The sequence below is a fragment of the Rhizophagus irregularis genome, chromosome 17 (assembly GCF_026210795.1).
Source record: "Rhizophagus irregularis chromosome 17, complete sequence".
NCBI lineage: Eukaryota > Fungi > Glomeromycota > Glomeromycetes > Glomerales > Glomeraceae > Rhizophagus > Rhizophagus irregularis.
In genome coordinates, this window is record NC_089445.1 from 1,649,190 (window position 1) to 1,669,511 (window position 20,322).

Here is a 20,322-nt window from a genome sequence, read left to right on the forward strand (position 1 = left end):
TCATTGTTTTAAGATCAAATAGTATTAATGATGATAATGATCCACAGAATCTTGCAGCTAAATATGATATTGTTAATCCAGATGGAACTACTACAACAATAATTCAAGATCCTGATTCAAATACAAATTTATTTAATTGGTTTCCCACTTCACTTTTAGCAGTATATAATCTTCTCACTGGTAACAATCTATTTTTTTTATTTATAAAGCATTTTTTTTTTAAAAAAAAAAAAATTTTAATAACTTTAATATAATTATAGGTGATTCTGGATCTTTATCATCATTTACTTATCGTGAACATTCTATTATGACCATTTTATTGGTTACTTTTACATTTTTCACAGTAATCTACCTTATGAATTTATTTATTGGACTACTCAATTTAGCAATTGATGATTTTAACAAAAAAGAAGAATTTTTACTACAAAAAGCACAGGTAACAATTTTTACATTATTGATTATGTCAATTTTATTTTACTAACTAATGCTTTACTTTCTTTTTAAAGATTATTATGGAGATTGAATTATTTTATATGTTGCCATGGCAACGTAATAACAAAAAATGGTTTCCAGATTGGATGTAAGTATTAATTATACTATACATAATCTGTTAATATTATTTTTACACATTTTATTAACATATTTAACTATTTTAAGTTATTATGATATACCTATTACTGAGATTCGTAAATTAATTAATGCAATTGATAAAGAACAGACTGTGTTTAATTATCCTCCATTTATCAGTGAGGAATTGAGAAAGTTAGTGGTACTTTCTGATGATGATAATAATAAACTAGAAAAGAAAATAGATCAGCTTACAAAACAAAATGTTGAGCTTAAAGAAGAGCTTATAAAACAAAATGTTGAGCTTAAACAACAAATGGAACGTATTATAAAGTATATTGGAGTAGAACAAGATAATAAGGAAGAAAAAGATAATGAAAAAGTACAAGATAATGAAAAAATACAAGATAATAAGGAAGAACAAGATAATAATAAAGAACAAGATAATAAGGAAGTACAAGATAATAAGGAAGAACAAGATAATAAACTAGAGATACAAAAAGAACAAATGAAAGAAGAGCTTTCAAAACAAAACATTGGACTTAAACAACAAATGGATAATCTTAATCAACGAATGGATAAACTTAATCAACAAATAGAAAATATTATGGAATTATTATTAAAAAGAAACTAGAACTTGCAGTTTGTGAAGGACTTCATTCCCATGCAAATTTTTTTTTGTACAATATCAAAAAGTGTTTTATTTGGTTTATAAATAATAAAATAATTTAAAGGAATTTATTTTTTTAAATAATATGTAATTTCTATTTATGACTGAGTTGTATTTAAAAGTTTTGCAAAATTGCAGTTCTATTAAAATGATCAGCTTTTTTTTATTTTAACATGATAATCATAACATAATTACCAAAAATAATTAAAATTTTGGTGATTTCTTTTCTGAAAGAAAACGATTCCAAAGGAATCCAAGCCAAAATCAAGAACTCATAAAAATATTTCAAATTAAAGTGAATTTTTCTAAGTTCGTCCTATTGTTATTACAAATTTTACATTTAATCAGATCTCTCTTTTTTTCTTTTTCATCTTCTCTATTATAATATACCATTTTACTTGTTACTTACTTTTGAATAAATTGTATGCTAAATGAATTCGTGATTTTTTTCTTTCATCAATCCAGAAACAAACAATGCATGATTTAAAATCTTATTCTGGATTCTTTCAGAAGCATGTATTTTCCCTATAAGAAACCCTAAGAAAACCCTCAAGAAAAGTTTTAAATCTGAAGTAATTGATCTTCATTTCCATTGCAAACTTTTTAAGACGCCAAATTTTTCTGCAATTACTAATTGGTGATAGAATTCGTGTAACCATAGTTGATTACTATAACGACATTATAAATACCGTATAGTCCCAAAAATAAGCACCCCCCTTTTTGCACGTAATGCAGGCCGAGAGTATCATAACGTAGGCCAAAATCATTATAATTCTGGTAAGGGGTGCTTATTTTCGGGACTATATGGTAATCATTAATTTGTGTTTGTGGCCCGCACTACTCTAGAACATGTTGGAAATTCTAAATATAATATATATATATATATAAAACATTATTCAGGTTTTATGGGTCGTCTAACGGTGCTATCAAATAACAACAGTTTCTGTAGGATTGGGTATCGATTTTAATAATGGGTGCACAATTCGTTGTTTGATTAGCATAGTTGCATCTACTGTGCTTGAAATATATCACGGGGGATGATCTGGAAAGTGATGTACTAATAATTATCTTTTGATTTTTACTTTACTATAACAGCTTTTTAGGAGACTATATAGCTTTATTTTTAGTTAGTTCATTTTTTCTATCATTTCTTTAATTGTACATTTTGTTTATTGTAAATGTTTCTTATAAATTTAATAAAGATAAAGGCACTATGCCATGTTTGCACTATATATATAAAAATTTTTTTAAGCGACATATGATGGTGTACGATTACCATGATCATTGGCAATAATTTCAACCCTATAATTTTGCCAAACACCAACACATGAATATGATGTTACTAAATCAATACCGACTGCTTTTTCACTCATTTATTTTTTTTTTCTTCTTTCGTTTCCATTGTATAGTAAACAAATGAATGAATATTCTTAGGAAAAAACTGGGTAAGGAAATAGAATATGGAATTTATTAAATTATTTGTAACACGTAAAAGTTTTTTGATTTACTGTACATCTCATTCCAAACCAGTAATTGAATGGAAATTCTTTGTATCAATTTAATAAAAAACGTTTTTAAATGAAGGAAAAAAAGAAGTAATTGGAAATTAGGAAAACAAACAATACGCTTGATTAATGATGACTCACAATCTTTTTTTATTTAACTTTGTGGACGTAATGTCATCATGATAGATCGGTTCATGTAATTCCACATCGGAAATATGATACATTCCCAAATATCTTACGTCGAATTTTATGGATCTATGCCGAAAATACTACAGGGTATTTGAACTATTCAGATTTTCAGATTTCCACAATATTCAATATGGAAAAAATTCCTGATGGTTTTGTTTATCCTCTTCTTTTGTTATAATTCTTCTTCATACAACTACTAATGGACGATATTAAGAAGTATAAAACAAATGATTTAATCAAATTTTTACATGAAATTCGCAAGCTAAAATAACAAGTCATACCTTTCTTAAATTCAATTTCTATTCAATATTTTAGTTTTTTTTTAAAAAGAAGCTCTTTTATCGAAATCACGTCATAAGGTCAATTTCTAAGAAACTGAAACACTAACACTTTTTGTCATGTAATCTTTAATCATAATAAATAATACGCCAATTGTGACTTTAAAAGAACCTTAAATACAAGATTTATTTTTATTTTTTCATTAATTTTTTTTTATTCCCTATCGCTATTATAACGACAAAATAGTTTATTTAAGTGTACAGTACAAGATTTAAATGCAGGAATTACAATTTAACTTTACACAAATTTTATTAATAAAAAAGATACTATTAAAATCTTATTTATCGTGAATTTGAAGATAACATAGATATTGAGTATTATGTTATTTATATAGCGTATAGAATGTCGATAAGTGATACTAAGGGGATGGCCAGAAATGACGTAATTTAAATTTTAGGATTTTTGCCCCCCCCTCCCCATGTCATCATTCATTTTAGGAAATGTAAAATTAAAACATAATTCTGGCTAGAATTATATTAACTACAAGTGTCTAAAAATGGAAGATGTGTAACATCATCATGGTCTTAACCCCCCTCCCCCTTAGGAAATGACGTCATTTCTGGCAGTCCCCTAACTATACTTGGTATAGAGAAATGCACGTAAAAAAAAAAATCGTTTATAAATTTATGTAATAAACCGAAATCAATACTTAATTTACTCCTTATAAATAGAAACATCATTTATTCTGAAAAAGCTAGATTTAAAAAATTTATTTATTTTAACAAAGGTTGTTCTTTGACTATCAATAACGTAATTACGAAAGCAAAATTTACATTGAATAAATATATTAGCAAATATTTTTACCTTTCATAAAAGTAATAAAATCAAAAAAGTACCGCCAAAAATTCTGCCATCTAATGTTTTCGAATATCATAAATTTGATGGAACCTTTTTTTTTGTTCTTCTGAAACTTCTTGAAGGCTTGAGAAACGAAAGTAGTTTTTTATATTTATTTATTTATTTATTTATTTACTTTTCATTATGAGAATGTTTGTGAATTTATTTTAATTTGTTTTTCGTGATAGTGTTTCCAGAAAACCTGAAAATCGATTATACATTCAATGGATCTCACTGAACTCACCTACTCCTAGCTTCATGTATTTAAGATAACCGTGTGTCGTTAGCAATAATTTCTATCACTTTGACATAGGAGAATTTGTTAAGTTTTTAGAATCTTTGACAAAAAAGTACTTTTTGTCCGAAAATGCAAATATACCATCCATTAATTATTTTTTGTTTCGTTGTTACCATGTTGTAAACAAATAATGAATATTCTAGAAAGAGTTAAATAAAAAATAAATTCAGGAAGGAGGACATTACTCCCCGAAAACATCATTTCTAAAATGGTTTGTAATACAAAATCAGCATGGAAAATTGTTACATTCGTGCACTGGTTACATTGATTAGTAATATTAATTTGACATAAGTAGAAAAAAAACATTAAAAAGCATAAAAAGGTCGTATATAGCGCGAAATTCAAGAAATCAATAATTGTTATTGTATAGTTTTCAAACTATTCACAATTTGCCATTTATGTTCAAAAAGTTATTGCTTGTTGATTTATAATTTAATGTCCAGGAGCGGTGAAAATGATTTATTATTTAATGCGCCAGAAACAGCAAAAGATTCGCTGAAGGTAAAAAATTACTGACTGTTTAGACTTATTAGTCTTATCACTAGTTTTTTTTTAGATACAATAAAGAATATTTTATTACTTTTTAATGATCAGTAAATATTTACTTTGTTTAAATTAGAGGATTCATAAAGGAGTTTGTAGTTATTACTATTGTAAACATTATTTAAAAATTAGTGAAATCTGTGTGATAAATGGAGCAACTAGAGTTACTTGGGCTGGGACAGACGCTTGGTAATACAAATATTATGGCAAGCGGTAGTGGTCAAAAGTGCGTAGCAAAACATAACGTGTACACGCTATGTTTTGTAGCGAACACGTTATATTTCACGGCGGGTTACCCCTGTTCTGTTGGGTTAACCTGTCAATTTCAGGGGTAACCCGCCATAAAAAGCAACGTGTACCTTCAACACCATGTTATATTCCAAAACTAACAAATGGCCAAGTTCTATCAGTCATTGCTCATGTAACCTCCTAAGTCACTTTATTATGGTTAATAGCACCCTCTTCCAATATATAATACATTTGTAATGTTTATACGCTACATAATTTAACGTGTATGCGCTTTATATTATAACGGTTTATTAATTTATTTTTAAATTATTAAGGGATGCTGTTTCAAATATCAGACCCGCCGTTCTACATATCAGGTACCCGCCGGGTACCTACCACTTCACATATCGGGTACCCGCCATTTCAAAAAAAATTTTTTTTTTTATTGGCTTTTTTTTTATAAACAAATTTTGTAGAGAATTTTTATTTTTAATATAGGCAAAAGCTTTGTTTGATAGAATTTCTTTGGGAATTTTTTTAATAAGAAGATTTTTTTTGACAAAAAATTTCGTTAGAAAATTTTTTTCATTGATAGGGACATTTCTGAGTTTTTTTTTTGATGGATAATTTCGTTAAAAACTTTTATTTGATAGAAATTTCATTGGAGAATTTTTTTTTAATAAGATTTTTTTTTTTTGACATATACTTAATTTGTTGGAGCAATTTTTTTTAACAGGAGAGATTTTTTTGATAGAGAATTATTTGAGAATTTTTTTTTTTGTAGAAAATTATTTGAAGAATTTTTTTAATAGGGAAGATTTTTTTTTGATAGATAATTTCGTTAAGAATTTTTTTTTAATAGGAGGGAGTTTTCCTTGATAAAGAATTTCTTTTGGGAATTCTTTTTAATAGGTGAAAGTATTTTTTGACGGAGAATTTTATTAGAGAATTTTTTTTTAATAGGGGGATTGTTTTTGATAGAGAATTTCATAAAGAATTTTCTTTAATAGATTTCGCTGAGAATTTTTTTTTTTTTGATAGAAATTTCATCATAGAATTTTTTTTTTTGATAGATCATTTCGTTAGTGTAAATTTTTTTAACAGGGGAGATTTTTTTTTGATAGAGAATTTCGGTAAAGATTTTTTTTTTAATAGGAGAGGAGTTTTTTTTTTTGATATAGAAATTCTTTTGAGAATTTTTTTAATAGATGGTAAGAATCTTTGAATTTTTCTTTAATCGGTGATATTTTTTTGATTGAGAATTTCATTAGAGAATTGTTTGTTGAAAAATGTTTTTATTTTTTTGATGGAGAATTTTGTTCAGAAATCTTAATAGAAAATTTTATTGAAAATAGTTTTTTTTTAATAAGTGTATCGAGAATTTTGGCTTGAAATTTTTTTTTAATAAAGAATTTTATTAGAGATCTTTTTTTTTATAAAAAATTGATTGAAAATTTATTGGAAAATTTTTTATTAAATTTACAATTTTAATAAATTTTTACTCCTCTTCATCTTCCCATCACTTCCTTTCATCTCCCATCGCTCCTTTTCGTCTCCCATCACTCCTCTTCGTCTACCATCACTCCTTTTCGTCTCCCATCACTCCTCTTCATCTCCCATCACTCCTCTTCATCTCTCATTATGTCCTATTTCTCCTTTTTGGTTCCTATCACTTATCATTTCTCTTTTTTACTCCCTTTCATCTTCTATTACTTTCCATTACTCCATTGTTATTTCATTTTTTTATTAGCATCTTTCTCCTTGATCATTGTAATTTACTTATCTTTTTTATTTATTGTTATTGTTTCTTTATTTGTACACTTCAATAAAAATAAATATGGTGATTTTTTTCTTTAAAATCGTAAATGTGTGACTTAAATTTTAATATTTGCAAATAAATAAATAATTATCATTATTGATGTTTATCAAAAGTTAATATACTGATTTTATTTGATAATTATCCATAATGTTATTTATCAAAAATTAACATGTGGATTTTTAATAATAATCAATATCGTTAAATAACTAGCAGATTTTTTAATTATTAATATGAAGTGATAAATATTGATATTTATTCTCTAAAAATTTTCCTGATGAAGTAAATGTAAAAATTACAATAATTTCATATAATAGGTACCACCAGTTCTTATAACGGGTACTTGCCGTTTCTTATAATGGGTACCCGCTGTTTCTTATAGCAGGTACCCGCCATTTCTTATAACAATGAAATATAGCGTATTAAATATGGCAAGTGGTAGTGGTCAAAAGTGCGTAGCAAAACATAGCGTGTACACGCTACAAAACATAGCGTATACACGTTATCTTTTACGGCGAGTTACCCCTGTTCTGTTGGATTAACCTGTCAATTTCAGGGGTAACCCGCCATAAAAAACAGCGTGTATACACTACATAATTTAACATGTATACGCTTTATATTATAACGGTTTATTAATTTATTTTGGACCAAATTTTAAAATTTTCAAGGGATTGAATACCCGCCGCTTCACATATCAGGTACCCGCCGCTTCACAAATCGGGTACCCGCCACTTCACATATCAGGTACCCGCCGCTTTACATATCGGATACCCGCCGCTTCACATAGTGGCTATTTCACATATCGGGTACCCGCCATTTAATTTTTTTTTAAAAAAATTTTTTTTTTTCTTGGCTTTTTTTTATAAACAAATTTTGTAGAGAATTTTTATTTTTAATATAGGCAAAGGCTTTGTTTGATAGAATTTCATTGGGAATTTTTTTAATAAGAAGATTTTTTTTGATAAAAAATTTCGTTAGAAAATTTTTTTCATTGATAGGGACATTTCTGAGTTTTTTTTTTTGATGGATAATTTCGTTAAAAACTTTTATTTGATAGAAATTTCATTGGAGAATTTTTTTTAATAAGATTTTTTTTTTTTGACATATACTTAATTTGTTGGAGCAATTTTTTTTAACAGGAGAGATTTTTTTGATAGAGAATTATTTGAGATTTTTTTTTTGTTTGTAGAAAATTATTTGAAGAATTTTTTTAATAGAGAAGATTTTTTTTTTGATAGATAATTTCGTTAGAAAATTTTTTAACAAGTGAAATTTTTTTTGATAGAGAATTTTGTTATGAATTTTTTTTTAATTGAAGGAGTTTTCCTTAATAAAGAATTTCTTTTGGGAATTTTTTTAATAAGTGAAAGTATTTTTTGACGGAGAATTTTATTAGAGAATTTTTTTTTAATAGGGGGATTGTTTTTGATAGAGAATTTTATTAAAGAATTTTCTTAAATAGATTTCGCTGAGTATATTTTTTTTTGATAGAAATTTCATCATAGAATTTTTTTTTGATAGATAATTTCGTTAGTGTAAATTTTTTTAACAGGGAGATTTTTTTTGATAGAGAATTTCGGTAAAGATTTTTTTTTTAATAGGAGGAGTTTTTTTTTTGGTATAGAAATTCTTTTGAGAATTTTTTTTAATAGGTGGTAAGAATCTTTGAATTTTTCTTTAATCGGGATATTTTTTTTGATTGAGAATTCATTAGAGAATTGTTTGTTGAAAAATTTTTTTATTTTTTTGATGGAGAATTTTGTTTAGAAATCTTAATAGAAAATTTTATTGAAAATAGTTTTTTTTAATAAGTGTATTGAGAATTTTGGCTTGAAAATTTTTTTTAATAAAGAATTTCATTAGAGATCTTTTTTTTTATAAAAAATTGATTGAAAATTTATTGGAAAATTTTTTATTAAATTTACAATTTTAATAAATTTTTACTTCTCTTCATCTTCCTTTCATCTCCTATCGCTCTTTTTCGTCTCCCATCACTCCTCTTCGTCTACTATCACTCCTTTTCATCTCTCATTATGTCCTATTTCTCCTTTTTGTTTCCTATCACTTCTCATTTACTCTTTTTTACTCCCTTTCATCTTCTATTACTTTCCATTACTCCACTGTTATTTCATTTTTTTATTAGCATCTTTCTCCTTGATCATTGTAATTTACTTATCTTTTTTATTTATTGTTATTGTTAATTTTATTTGTACACTTCAATAAAAATAAATATGGTGATTTTTTTCTTTAAAATCATAAATGTGTGACTTAAATTTTAATATTTGTCAAATAAAATTTCATTAAATAAATAATTATCATTATTGATGTTTATCAAAAGTTAATATGCTGACTGCCAGTTCTTATAATGGGTACCCACCGTTTCTTATAACAGGTACCCGCCATTTCTTATAGCGGGTACCTGCCGTTTCTTATAACAGGTACCCACCGTTTCTTATAGCGGGTACCTGCCGTTCCTTATAACAGGTACCTGCCGTTTCTTATAATGGGTACCCGTCATAACATATAACGTATATAACGCTATGAAATATAGCGTATTAAACGCTATTTTTTGCAACAGGTTACCCCTGAAACAGACAGAACAGGGGTAACCCGCCGTGAAATATAACGTATACGTACTACAAAACATAGCGTATACACGCTATGTTTTGCTACGCACTTTTGACCATGGCGGCTTTCCATAATTAAACGCTATTTTTTGCAACAGGTTACCCCTGAAATTGCATGTTAACAGACAGAACAGGGGTAACCCGCCGTGAAATATAGCATGTACACGCTATGTTTTGCTACGCACTTTTGACCATGGTGGCTTTCCATAAAATATTGCACGAGTATCAAAATTTTTGTGATGAAATTCATTTTAACAATGCATATGCGACAAACTATAAAAAGAAAATTTTTTTGATACTGTAGTAAACCACCAGGCTGAGTGTTTGTAATATAAAAATTATAAATGTAAAATAATTTAAAATTATTTATATAGCAATCATTTATTTACCTAAATATATATTATTATTCTGTATTTAATAAAAACTTTATAAAACATTTGAATTAGAGAAAATATTTAAGCTATAAAGTTTATTTATTATTAGGTCAGTATTCTCTTCAAGTAATTTTTGTTCATTTTCATATTCATCCTTCCTTGCTTCTGGGTTATTCTCAAGCCATGTAATTGATTTTTGTGCTGCATCGTGAAGTTTATACTTTATATCATCAATATCCTAAATTCAAGTTAATTTTTTAAAAGTAAGGTTATACACTTAATCAAGTATACAGGACTTTAACAACAATCTGAGTAACTTACTTTAACTACGTCAAGTAATTTGTATGCATAAGATTCCAAGCAATTTTGTGCTTCTATTTTTTGTGCATATTGTTTTCTTTCTACATGATATTTTTCAGCTTCACAAACTGTAATTATGTAAATAATTAAACTTAGTATTTACTGGATGATTATTAAAATGTGAATATTGAAAATTGATTCAAACCCATGCGTTCGATTTCTTCCTTCGATAATCGTTCTTTGTCATTAGTGACAATAATCTTATTTGATCTTCCGGTTGTTTCATCAACAGCAGAAACCTTTAATTGATTAAGAAAGTTAATTTAATAAACTTACATTAAAAAGAAAAAAAATTATCTTTATATCTAAATATTGCATGAATACAAACGTTCAAGTTGTCATTTAAGTCAATATCAAAGGTAACTTCAATTTGTGGAACACCTTTTGGCGCTGAATAAATTCCAGATAATTCGAATTTTCCGAGAAAGTTGTTATCTCTTGTTTGAGTACTTTCACCTTCATATATTTTAATTGATACACTAGACTGATTATCAAAATCTGTAGATATAATTTCAGATTTCTTAATGGGTACTGTAGTATTACGTTTAATAACTGGTGTCATAACACCACCAGCAGTTTCGATACCCAGAGGTAAAGGAGCGACATCAAGTAAAAGTAGATCTTGAGTCTTTTCAGAAGTATCACCAGATAAAATAGCAGCTTGTACGGCAGCACCGTAGGCTGCAGCTTCAGCAGGATTAACAAACTTGTTTAGTTTTTTGTTATTAAAGAATATAGATATCATCCTTTGAATCTTGGGAACATACGTTGAACAACCAACCAAGATAATTTCATGGACTTGACTTTTGTCAATTCTATAAATTCTATCGTCCTGAAATACTACCTTCTCAACATGTTTCATGACAGAACGAAACAGATCTTTATTCAATTCTTCAAATCTGGTACGTGTCAAAGAGGTATAGAAGTCAATACCTTCGTAAAGAGAATCAATTACAATGGAAGTTTGTGTTGATGTTGAAAGTATACATTTTGCATGTTCACATGCCGTTCTTAAACGATGAATAGCGCGAATGTTAGAAGAAATATCTTTCTTAAATTTGCTTTTGAATTCTTGTATATAATGATTTACAAGACGATTGTCAAAATCTTCACCACCAAGATGAGTATCACCAGCAACAGAATATACTTCAAAAATTCCATCTTTAATAATTAATAGAGAGACGTTACAAGTGCCACCACCCAAATCAAAGATAAGAACATTTCGTTCCCCAGGAGCTTTGTTATCCAATCCGTAAGCAATAGCCGCTGCAGTTGGTCCAGTAATGATACGAAGTACATTTAAACCCGCAATCAAACCAGCATCTTTTATAGCTTGACGTTGAGATTTGTTAAAGTAAGCTGGAACTGTAATTACAGTATTTTTAACTGTTATACCAAGATAATCTTCTGCGGTTTCTTTCATTTTAACCAATAACATGGATAAAATTTCTACGGGTGTGAAATCTCTCTTTTCGCCTTTGTATTCGACGTTAATAAATGGTTTGTCATTTTTGTTGATGACTTTGAACGGCCAATACTTATATATTTAACATTTTTGTTTTGAAAAGATTTCTTAATTGTTTTTATAACACAATTTTTAAGAAGCAATAAATTTTTTTTTTCATTTTTGAATTAAAATTTCATTTTTTTTATCCATAGAACATACCTTCATATCAGATTGGACGTCCTGATCATTGAAATTACGACCAATGAGACGATGAACACTAAATACAGTATTATGTGGATTCATAACAGCTTGATTTTTAGCCGCTTCTCCAATAAGAATCTCTGTATCAGTGAAAGCTACATATGATGGTGTTGTACGATTACCCTGGTCATTTGTAATAATTTCAACTCTATCATTTTGCCAAACACCAACACAGCAGTATGACGTTCCTAAATCAATACCGATTGCTCTACGATACATTAGGGATTTTTTTTTTCTATAAATGAATATATTTAATTGAATAAAAAAATTTCAGGGAATAGGTTGCATTTTATTAAGAATTTCCAGCAACATGTGAAAAAAGCAGTAATTGAATGGTAGTACATAACACAAAAACAGTAGCATGGGAAATTGTAACCAACAAGCTTAAGTTAGGTAGATATACTGTACATAACAAAAAAAAAAATGATTAGAAAGTACTAAAACACTCAATCAGTTGTTATACAGTTTTCAAGATGTTCACAATTTACCAACATTAACTATATCTTATTGATATTCTCGTTAACACAATGCTGAATACAGTCGGCCCTCGATATAACGAAGTAGGCGTCCGGGCCGATCAGGCCTTCGTTATGAGAAATGCTATAACGAATTATTCGTTATAGCGGAAAAATTTGGAATAATGCAGTAAAATAGAGGAAAATCAAAATATTTGTAGAACGTCATTCTCACGAAGGCAAAGAAAACATAAATCATCCATCTTTTTGATAAAATGAATTTAAAATGGTAAAATCGCTTATTTGAGAAAAATTCCATAAAAACCAGCATCAAACTGCCCTTTATATTAAAATTTATCTTGCAAAAATCTTTGTTATATTAAAAAAAAAATTCGTTTTAAAGAAATTCGTTATAAAAGGGGGTCACTTACATCTGTGAATTTAGAAGTTTTTCTTCGTCCAACGTTATACTGCATTCATTAGTAAAATTCGGTGTAACAATTTTTTTTTCATATGATTTAAATGCGTACCACACTAAAGATTCGTTATATCGTGAAATTCGTTATATTAAAATTCGCTATAGAAAGAGCTGACCGTACTGATTTAAACCCGAAACACATCATTAAATTTGTGGAAAAATATTATTTTATTTTATAAGATACACAAAACAAAGGTTTACAAAGAAAAGTTTTATCTTAGAATTCATAATTAACAGGCAAAAAAGTGATTATGTATGAACAAGAAATTACTACAATATAAAGGAAACTTTAATTGAAATTATCATCAAGTCATTTATTATTTCGGAATCTCTTTTAATTAAACGGAAACGTATTAGAATGAACAATTTTCAAAAGCAAAATTTCGATTTTCATTATGATTTACAAATGAAAAATTCAGAAATTTCGGTGACTACGTTAAATAACGAAAATTTTAAGGAAATTTCGATCAATTATTACATAATTATTTGATGAAAATTTATGTCATTATAAATTTTCGGGTTAATTATATTCATTCAAATTTTTCTCATTAAAACATCATTATGAAATGTACTATTTAGTATTTACCTTTTAAGTCAATTGATTATACTGTAAGTAACGCGTTAATTGGTAACAGTTTCTCACACTACTAAATTTTGTGTAACCATTATGATTGGATTAACCATAATACCATAATATGACGACTTTAACTACGTTAAATACTTAAACAAGGCCAACCCTCCAGTTAATATATACACTGCGCTATCATAAACTATTCAAATAACATTTAGAATATAGTTGTGTAATACACGATTCATTATAGATTAATTGATGAAAGTAGCACAAAAGAAATTCCTCATTCTATTTCCTATAAAATGGAATGCCTTATTCCCAAATTATTTTTTTATTAAAATTTCCTAAAAACATTCATTTATTTACTTAAAACTCGATAGAAAAATTTTGATGAGCGGTATATTTACATTCCTAGACTAAATAATTCTTTTTTTCAAAATTTTTAATATGTTAATTTATAGTCGGTATTGACTTGGGGACTTCATACTCTTGTGTTGGTGTTTGGAAAAATGGCGGAGTTAAAATTATTGCCAAAATACCATCATATGTCGCTTTCACTGATACGAAAATTCTTATTGGAGATGTGGCCAAAAATAAAGCTGTTATAAATCCTCATAATACCGTTTTCGATGTTCACCGTCTCATTGGTCGTAATTTCAATGATCAGGACGTCCAATCTGATATGAAGGTATGGCTTCTATAAAGAACAATAAATAATCGTCTCTATTCATCGCTCAAAAAAATTTAGCATTTAAAAGATTAAATAAGTTCTTTCTTTAATACACATATTAGCATTGGCCATTCAAAGTTATCAACAAGAGTGGTAAACCATACATTAGTGTCCGTTACAAATGTAAAAAGACTGATTTCACACCCGAAGAAATTATATCCATGATATTGAAAAAAATGAAAGAAACCGCAGAGGATTACCTTGGTAAACAAATTAGAAATGCTGTAATTACAGTGCCAGTATATTTTAATGATTCTCAACGTCAAGCTATAAAGGATGCAGTTTTGATTGCGGGTTTGAATATATTTCGTATCATAAATACATCATCCGCAGCGGCTATTGCTTATGGGTTGGACAAGAAAACTTCTAGAGAACAAAATGTTCTTATCTTTGATTTGGGCGGTGGTACTTGTAATGTTTCTCTCATAACTATTGATGATGAAATTTTTGAAGTAAAAGCTGTTGCTGGTAACAATCATCTCGGTGGTGAAGATTTTGACAATCGTCTTGTAAATCATTTTGTACAAGAATTCAAAAGTAAATTTAACAAAGATATTTCATCCAATGCACGTGCTATCCGTCGTTTAAGATCGGCATGTGAACATGCAAAACGAATACTTTCAACTTCAACACAAACTTTTATTGAAATCGATTCTCTTTTCGATGGTATTGATTTCTATACCTCATTGACACGTACCAGATTTGAAGAATTGAATCAAGATCTGTTCCGTTCTATAATAGAACCTGTTGAGAAAGTACTTCGAGATGCTAACATTGACAAAAGTCACGTTGATAAAATTGTTCTGGTTGGTGGCTCAACAATTATTCCCAAAATTCAAATGATAATATCTGAGTTCTTTAATAACAAAGAACTAAATAAATCTATTCCTGATGAGGCCGCAGTATACGGTGCCGTAGTATACGGTGATGTATTACAAGCTGCCAAGCTTTCATCTGGTGATACTCCCGAAAAAATTCAAAATTTACTTTTACTTGATGTCACCCCTTTATCTCTAGGTATTGAAACTGCTAGCGGTATTATGACACCACTTATTAAACGTAATACCACAATACCTGCTAAGAGATCTAAATTTTTTTCCACGTATTCTGATAATCAGTCTAATATGTTAATAAAAGTATATGAAGGTGAATGTATCCGAACAATAGATAACCATTTAATAGGAATATTTGAATTTACTGGTATTCTACCAGAACCAAGAGGAGTTCCGCAAATTGAAGTTACCTTTGATATTGATGTAAACGGTAACTTAAACGTATGTATTTATATAAGTATTATATAATATTATTAAATTGATTGTCTCATTTTAAATTTAATCAATTATAGGTTTCTGCTGTTGATAAAGCAACTGGTAAATCAAATAAGATTACCATCAATAACAAACTACGATTATCGAAGGAAGAATCAGAAAGAAAGCAAATGACTACTATTTTGAGTGCCCGTGACAAATTAATTAGTCAGTTAGCGTCAAGTAGCATAGGATCAATAATCCTGTTTCCAGTTTTTTCTAAAAAATGGATAAATGATTATCAATCCGATAATGATGATACAATTGGTGCACTTGAATCAATTAAAAGGTTTGTCTTTTAACCAGAAATACAATCAAAATGTAAGGTTAACCTTACCGAAATTATTTGCCAATTTCTTAGCAGAGTCGGAATCAAGATTTTATGATGAGCGTGATCTTTATCAATATATAAATACCGAATAAGATGGGAACTTTATCTATATATATATTTTGTTATTTTTATATATGTTTATTTTTTCATCAATTAGTAATAATACATTAGAAATAATTTCAATGTTACGCAAATGGAAGAAAATTATTACAACTTTATATCTAAATGGAATGAGTTGATTTTGTCATTTACATTTACATAATGAAAAGGACCAAAAATAAGCAGAAGCTACCTGAAACCCTTTAAAATTATTAAAACTTCAAATTCCTCCTTCCTAAGATAGATCGTTAATCATCAGCAAGAAGATCAATGTCATAAAAAACGCAAGGTGCTTTGAAAACTTAAACCATCCAGATATTTTAAGGACTCATAGAGATGTTTTCAGGACATACAAAAATTTTTAGAGAATTTTTTTTTATAGGTATGTCCGTCCAGAATATACAAAATACTTGACGTATGTACTGTACGGTGTACCATTTTACGACAATTCCCATACAAAATAAATAACATCACGTTCAAGTAACAATAAGTAAGTATCAATATACTGAAGAAAAGTGACTAAACTCGTGCATTAATTTTTAAAGAACAATAAAAAATAATTGTGAAACAATTATATGTGCGCTTAAATAATTGTGTGTAAATCATGTATTATGTTGAACGTTATAGGGAATAATCAGTCACCAATCGGTCAAATAAATGAATCATAGTAATATATATGTACAATCCAATCAACAGCGGTAGCGAAGTCACCGCGAAGCGAGATTGTAGGTCACGTGATACACTAGAATTATTTTTTGACTTCTTTCATTAACTCTATCCCATATATTATCTTTTTTCTTAAAAAAAATTAGACTCAAATGTATTATTTAATAAACTGTTAAGAATTTAATTCCATGATTTAACTGCAAAGGATCGGATCTGCGGAGAATGAGAATCTGGCGTGACGTCAAATAAAAGTACAGTAAAATATTACGGGAGAATTTTAAAATAAACTATTTGAAACTCTGGGATAAATATGATATCATGTATTATTGATGAATGAGTTTACATAAAGGGGACAGAAAATCGGGTATCAGAAAAAATTACGTGATTGATCAGTATTTGGCTTTATAAAATGTTATTTTTACACTATATACCGTATATACAGTATGTATTAGCCCAGTAGAACCTTATACGATAAATACGTCTGGAGAAAGCGAGGTAAATAAGGTAAATAAAGAAATTTTTTTTAAATTAAGATGTAGTACATTATTATACACATGACAGTCGTGACAAGAACATAAATTGTTGGCAACAACCAACACAAAAAATTACAAGACCAAGCGATCCTAATAAAGAATTTCAAAATTGCCATTTCATGTTTAATATAATTACATATAATTACTAAATATCGGATTATTTGTGCCGATATAAAAGTAGTCTGTTGGAGTCTTTAAATTGAGTTTACAGTACATTGTAAAAATAAACGTGACAATTATATTTCCGCGAAGATAGTTTCGCAGTAAAATATAATCCTTTAATGTAATTATCATAAATCATAATATTTTTGAAAATAATATTTTCGAAATTTCAAAAATCTCAATTTACATAACATTGATTTGTAAAATTCAATTGAGAATAACATTTAATTTTAATCTAAACCTAAAGTTACATAAAAATTAATTTATTCGAATATGAATTAAATTAATGTTTAAGTTTTTTTTTTGAAAAAACATTCTTAACACGATATTCATTCATTAGATTTATTTACGAGCGTAACTTGTTCAACAAACTTATATTCGGGAACTTTTAAAAAGAGCAATTTGAAGTCAGTTGAGAAAATTGTAATAATAATAAGAGAACTTTATTTTGTCATACCCCTTTTATTATAACCTGTTTATATTCGATTAAATCATTATCATGTGTACGATATTAACGTACGCACCGGGGAGTTAAGTTTAACGCTATCACGTGCAAGTGCATAACTCCTAAACTCTGGCAGGATGTACGTACACACGGTGCGTACGTTAAGGAACCTTTAATTGAATAATTAAAAAAAAATCCGAAAATAGCGATAAATGAATATGTCAATCTTGATGTACAATAATCAATGCGGAAATAGCTTATGATTCACAAAAAATATGGAGGTGCTTTCTTTATCGAGATAATTGTGCAATGATCTATCAACACATGATGCGAACGGAATTATAATCTAGGAATTATAATTATTATATATTTATACAATATGTGTTTTATTATAGACTCAAAAATTTTAATGGTTTGTTTTATTGTATGAAAATCTAATTACATTAATATATTTGTAATGAATGATTTATATGTAATAAGGCGACGACATTCATTTTTATATATACTGTATAATCAATAAAGTCATTCAATAAAAGATACACATTGCTTTTTCAATTTTTAACGCCACAAAATAACAATCATATGTTCTTAAAGGAACTTCTCTATTCCAATCTGTTACTATTTATTATGTTATAAAGTACAGTATATATTATGATGACAGATAATGATTCCACACGTATTCTCGGGGTTTGAATTGCACAGATTTTCGCTGGATGTCATCTGATACTGAGCCCTCCGGGATCACTATCATATGATTCTCTCGACCCGCACATATTCTGATAACGATGTAACTTCGTCATCCTCAAAATTTTCTATTTTTTTTAGGAAAATGTCACAAACCAAAACGTAAAAAGGATATATAAGAAATGTAATGAATGTAATACTGTATAAGAGTATGGAATTCACGTATTTGTTACAAAAAAAAGAAATATTTCTATCGATGATTTTGATGGATATATACAAATTAATATTGTTTCGTAAAAATGGTTCAAATTCAAAAATATAAAATCTATTGCTAAAAGAGAACTTAGTAAAATATAAAGAAATAATAACTGAATGGAATTAAAGTTTAAGTAATAATGCAGTTGTTCAAAAAGAGCTTAATAATTCTAAGTTCAAGAAGCTATAAATATAATTATTTAGCTCAGAGCTAACTTTATATATATAATTCAAAGAATTTATATGGACTTGTAGTGCAGAATTACGTTAGCGGAAATATTTTATCTAATGGAGAAAAATATAAATATGTAAGTGTAGTCAATAAAGTTGAATTGGGTATAAATAAAATCTACTATTGAATCTACGGATAAAAATAATGAGATTTCTCAGGGACAAAATAAAGATATAGTTTTGGAATATTACTTGGGAGTTTGAAATAAACTTCATTGATAGAACTTATATACTTGCTTTGACGTTTGTAATCACATATAAATAATTACAGTACATATAAGAATATATCTCATAAGCCAACATAACTAATAAGATAAATATAAAAGATATAAACAAATAAAATTAACATAAATGAAACTAATAAATCAAATAACCGTTATAACAAATATAACAAAAAATAACCGATCAGGCTAAATTGGCTTTTCTATTACATCAGATTATTACGCCAACAATTCTTCCTCTTTAATTTTAAGCTCCGTCGAAACAATTTTCCTTTTTTCCTATCACATGACCCATACGTGTGACGACGATTCTAGCTAGAGTAATTTATAGAAAAATTACAAATTATGGGATTGGGAAGATCATCGAGACAATTGTTACAAGTGTCCCTGAGACTATATTGGATTGATAAAAGAACGTTGGCATTCCTAAAAGCAACAGCCACTGATATTGAAAATAAAAACAATTGGGAATTTAACTAAAATTACTAATTCATTGGATATTTGACCTGTACACTTTTAAGAAATAATAATTGCATTGTCTTTTTTTTAATAGCAATTTGAATTCATTTTACTTATAAATAAAATAGTATATTTTTTTTTAGAGATAAAAGAAGATAATAATAATGGTATGATATCAGCTAATATTTATTGATGATTGGTTAAAAGAAATTAATTTTTAATATAAAACATTATAAATTGAATTTTACATAAATTATTTTTTTATTATATTAAGTTATAGCAAAGTAGCTTTGTTGTCTCTTCGATGCTTTAGGATATTTAATTTCTTAATAAATATGATAAATTTAATGGACCAATATTGTGATATAAAGAAAAACATGATATAAGAAAGGTCATTTTCTACTATATATTGCGTATTGACCAATAGTGTCGTAATTATTTGAGAGAAAGAAGACATAATTATTTTATTTAATTGCTGCAAAGTAAAGAAAAATGGAAAAAAAAAATTTTTAAACTACAAAAGTCTATCCATAATAGATTAAGAAATAATAGTTTGTCATTTTGATTACAAATTGAGATTCAAAGTTTTTAATATACAGGTAAAAATTCAATCAAATTTAATATTTTCCGTGGT

At 27.6% G+C, this 20,322-nt stretch overlaps 3 protein-coding genes across 3 annotated transcripts; 2 read left to right on the plus strand and 1 right to left on the minus strand.

Moving 5' to 3' along the window:
- Positions 1-512: 512 nt before the first annotated feature.
- On the plus strand, positions 513-1,201 carry OCT59_009098 (uncharacterized protein; the record flags this gene model as incomplete). The annotated part of the gene is made up of 2 exons (XM_066133311.1): positions 513-580; positions 658-1,201. The coding sequence occupies 2 exons, from the start codon at positions 513-515 to the stop codon at positions 1,199-1,201; spliced, it is 612 nt and encodes a 203-aa protein (XP_065999761.1).
- An 8,744-nt stretch (positions 1,202-9,945) lies between these two features.
- Positions 9,946-12,280, minus strand: OCT59_009099 (Homospermidine synthase 1; the record flags this gene model as incomplete). Its single annotated transcript, XM_025323513.2, has 5 exons — positions 9,946-10,231; positions 10,315-10,421; positions 10,499-10,592; positions 10,682-11,890; positions 12,020-12,280. 5 exons carry the CDS (start codon positions 12,278-12,280, stop codon positions 10,046-10,048), a joined length of 1,857 nt encoding a protein of 618 aa, XP_025177424.1. The 3' UTR covers positions 9,946-10,045.
- A 1,675-nt stretch (positions 12,281-13,955) lies between these two features.
- On the plus strand, positions 13,956-15,988 carry OCT59_009100 (Homospermidine synthase 1; the record flags this gene model as incomplete). The annotated part of the gene is made up of 5 exons (XM_066133312.1): positions 13,956-13,962; positions 14,027-14,253; positions 14,358-15,569; positions 15,641-15,891; positions 15,964-15,988. 5 exons carry the CDS (start codon positions 13,956-13,958, stop codon positions 15,986-15,988), a joined length of 1,722 nt encoding a protein of 573 aa, XP_065999762.1.
- Between the last annotated feature and the right edge of the window lie 4,334 nt (positions 15,989-20,322).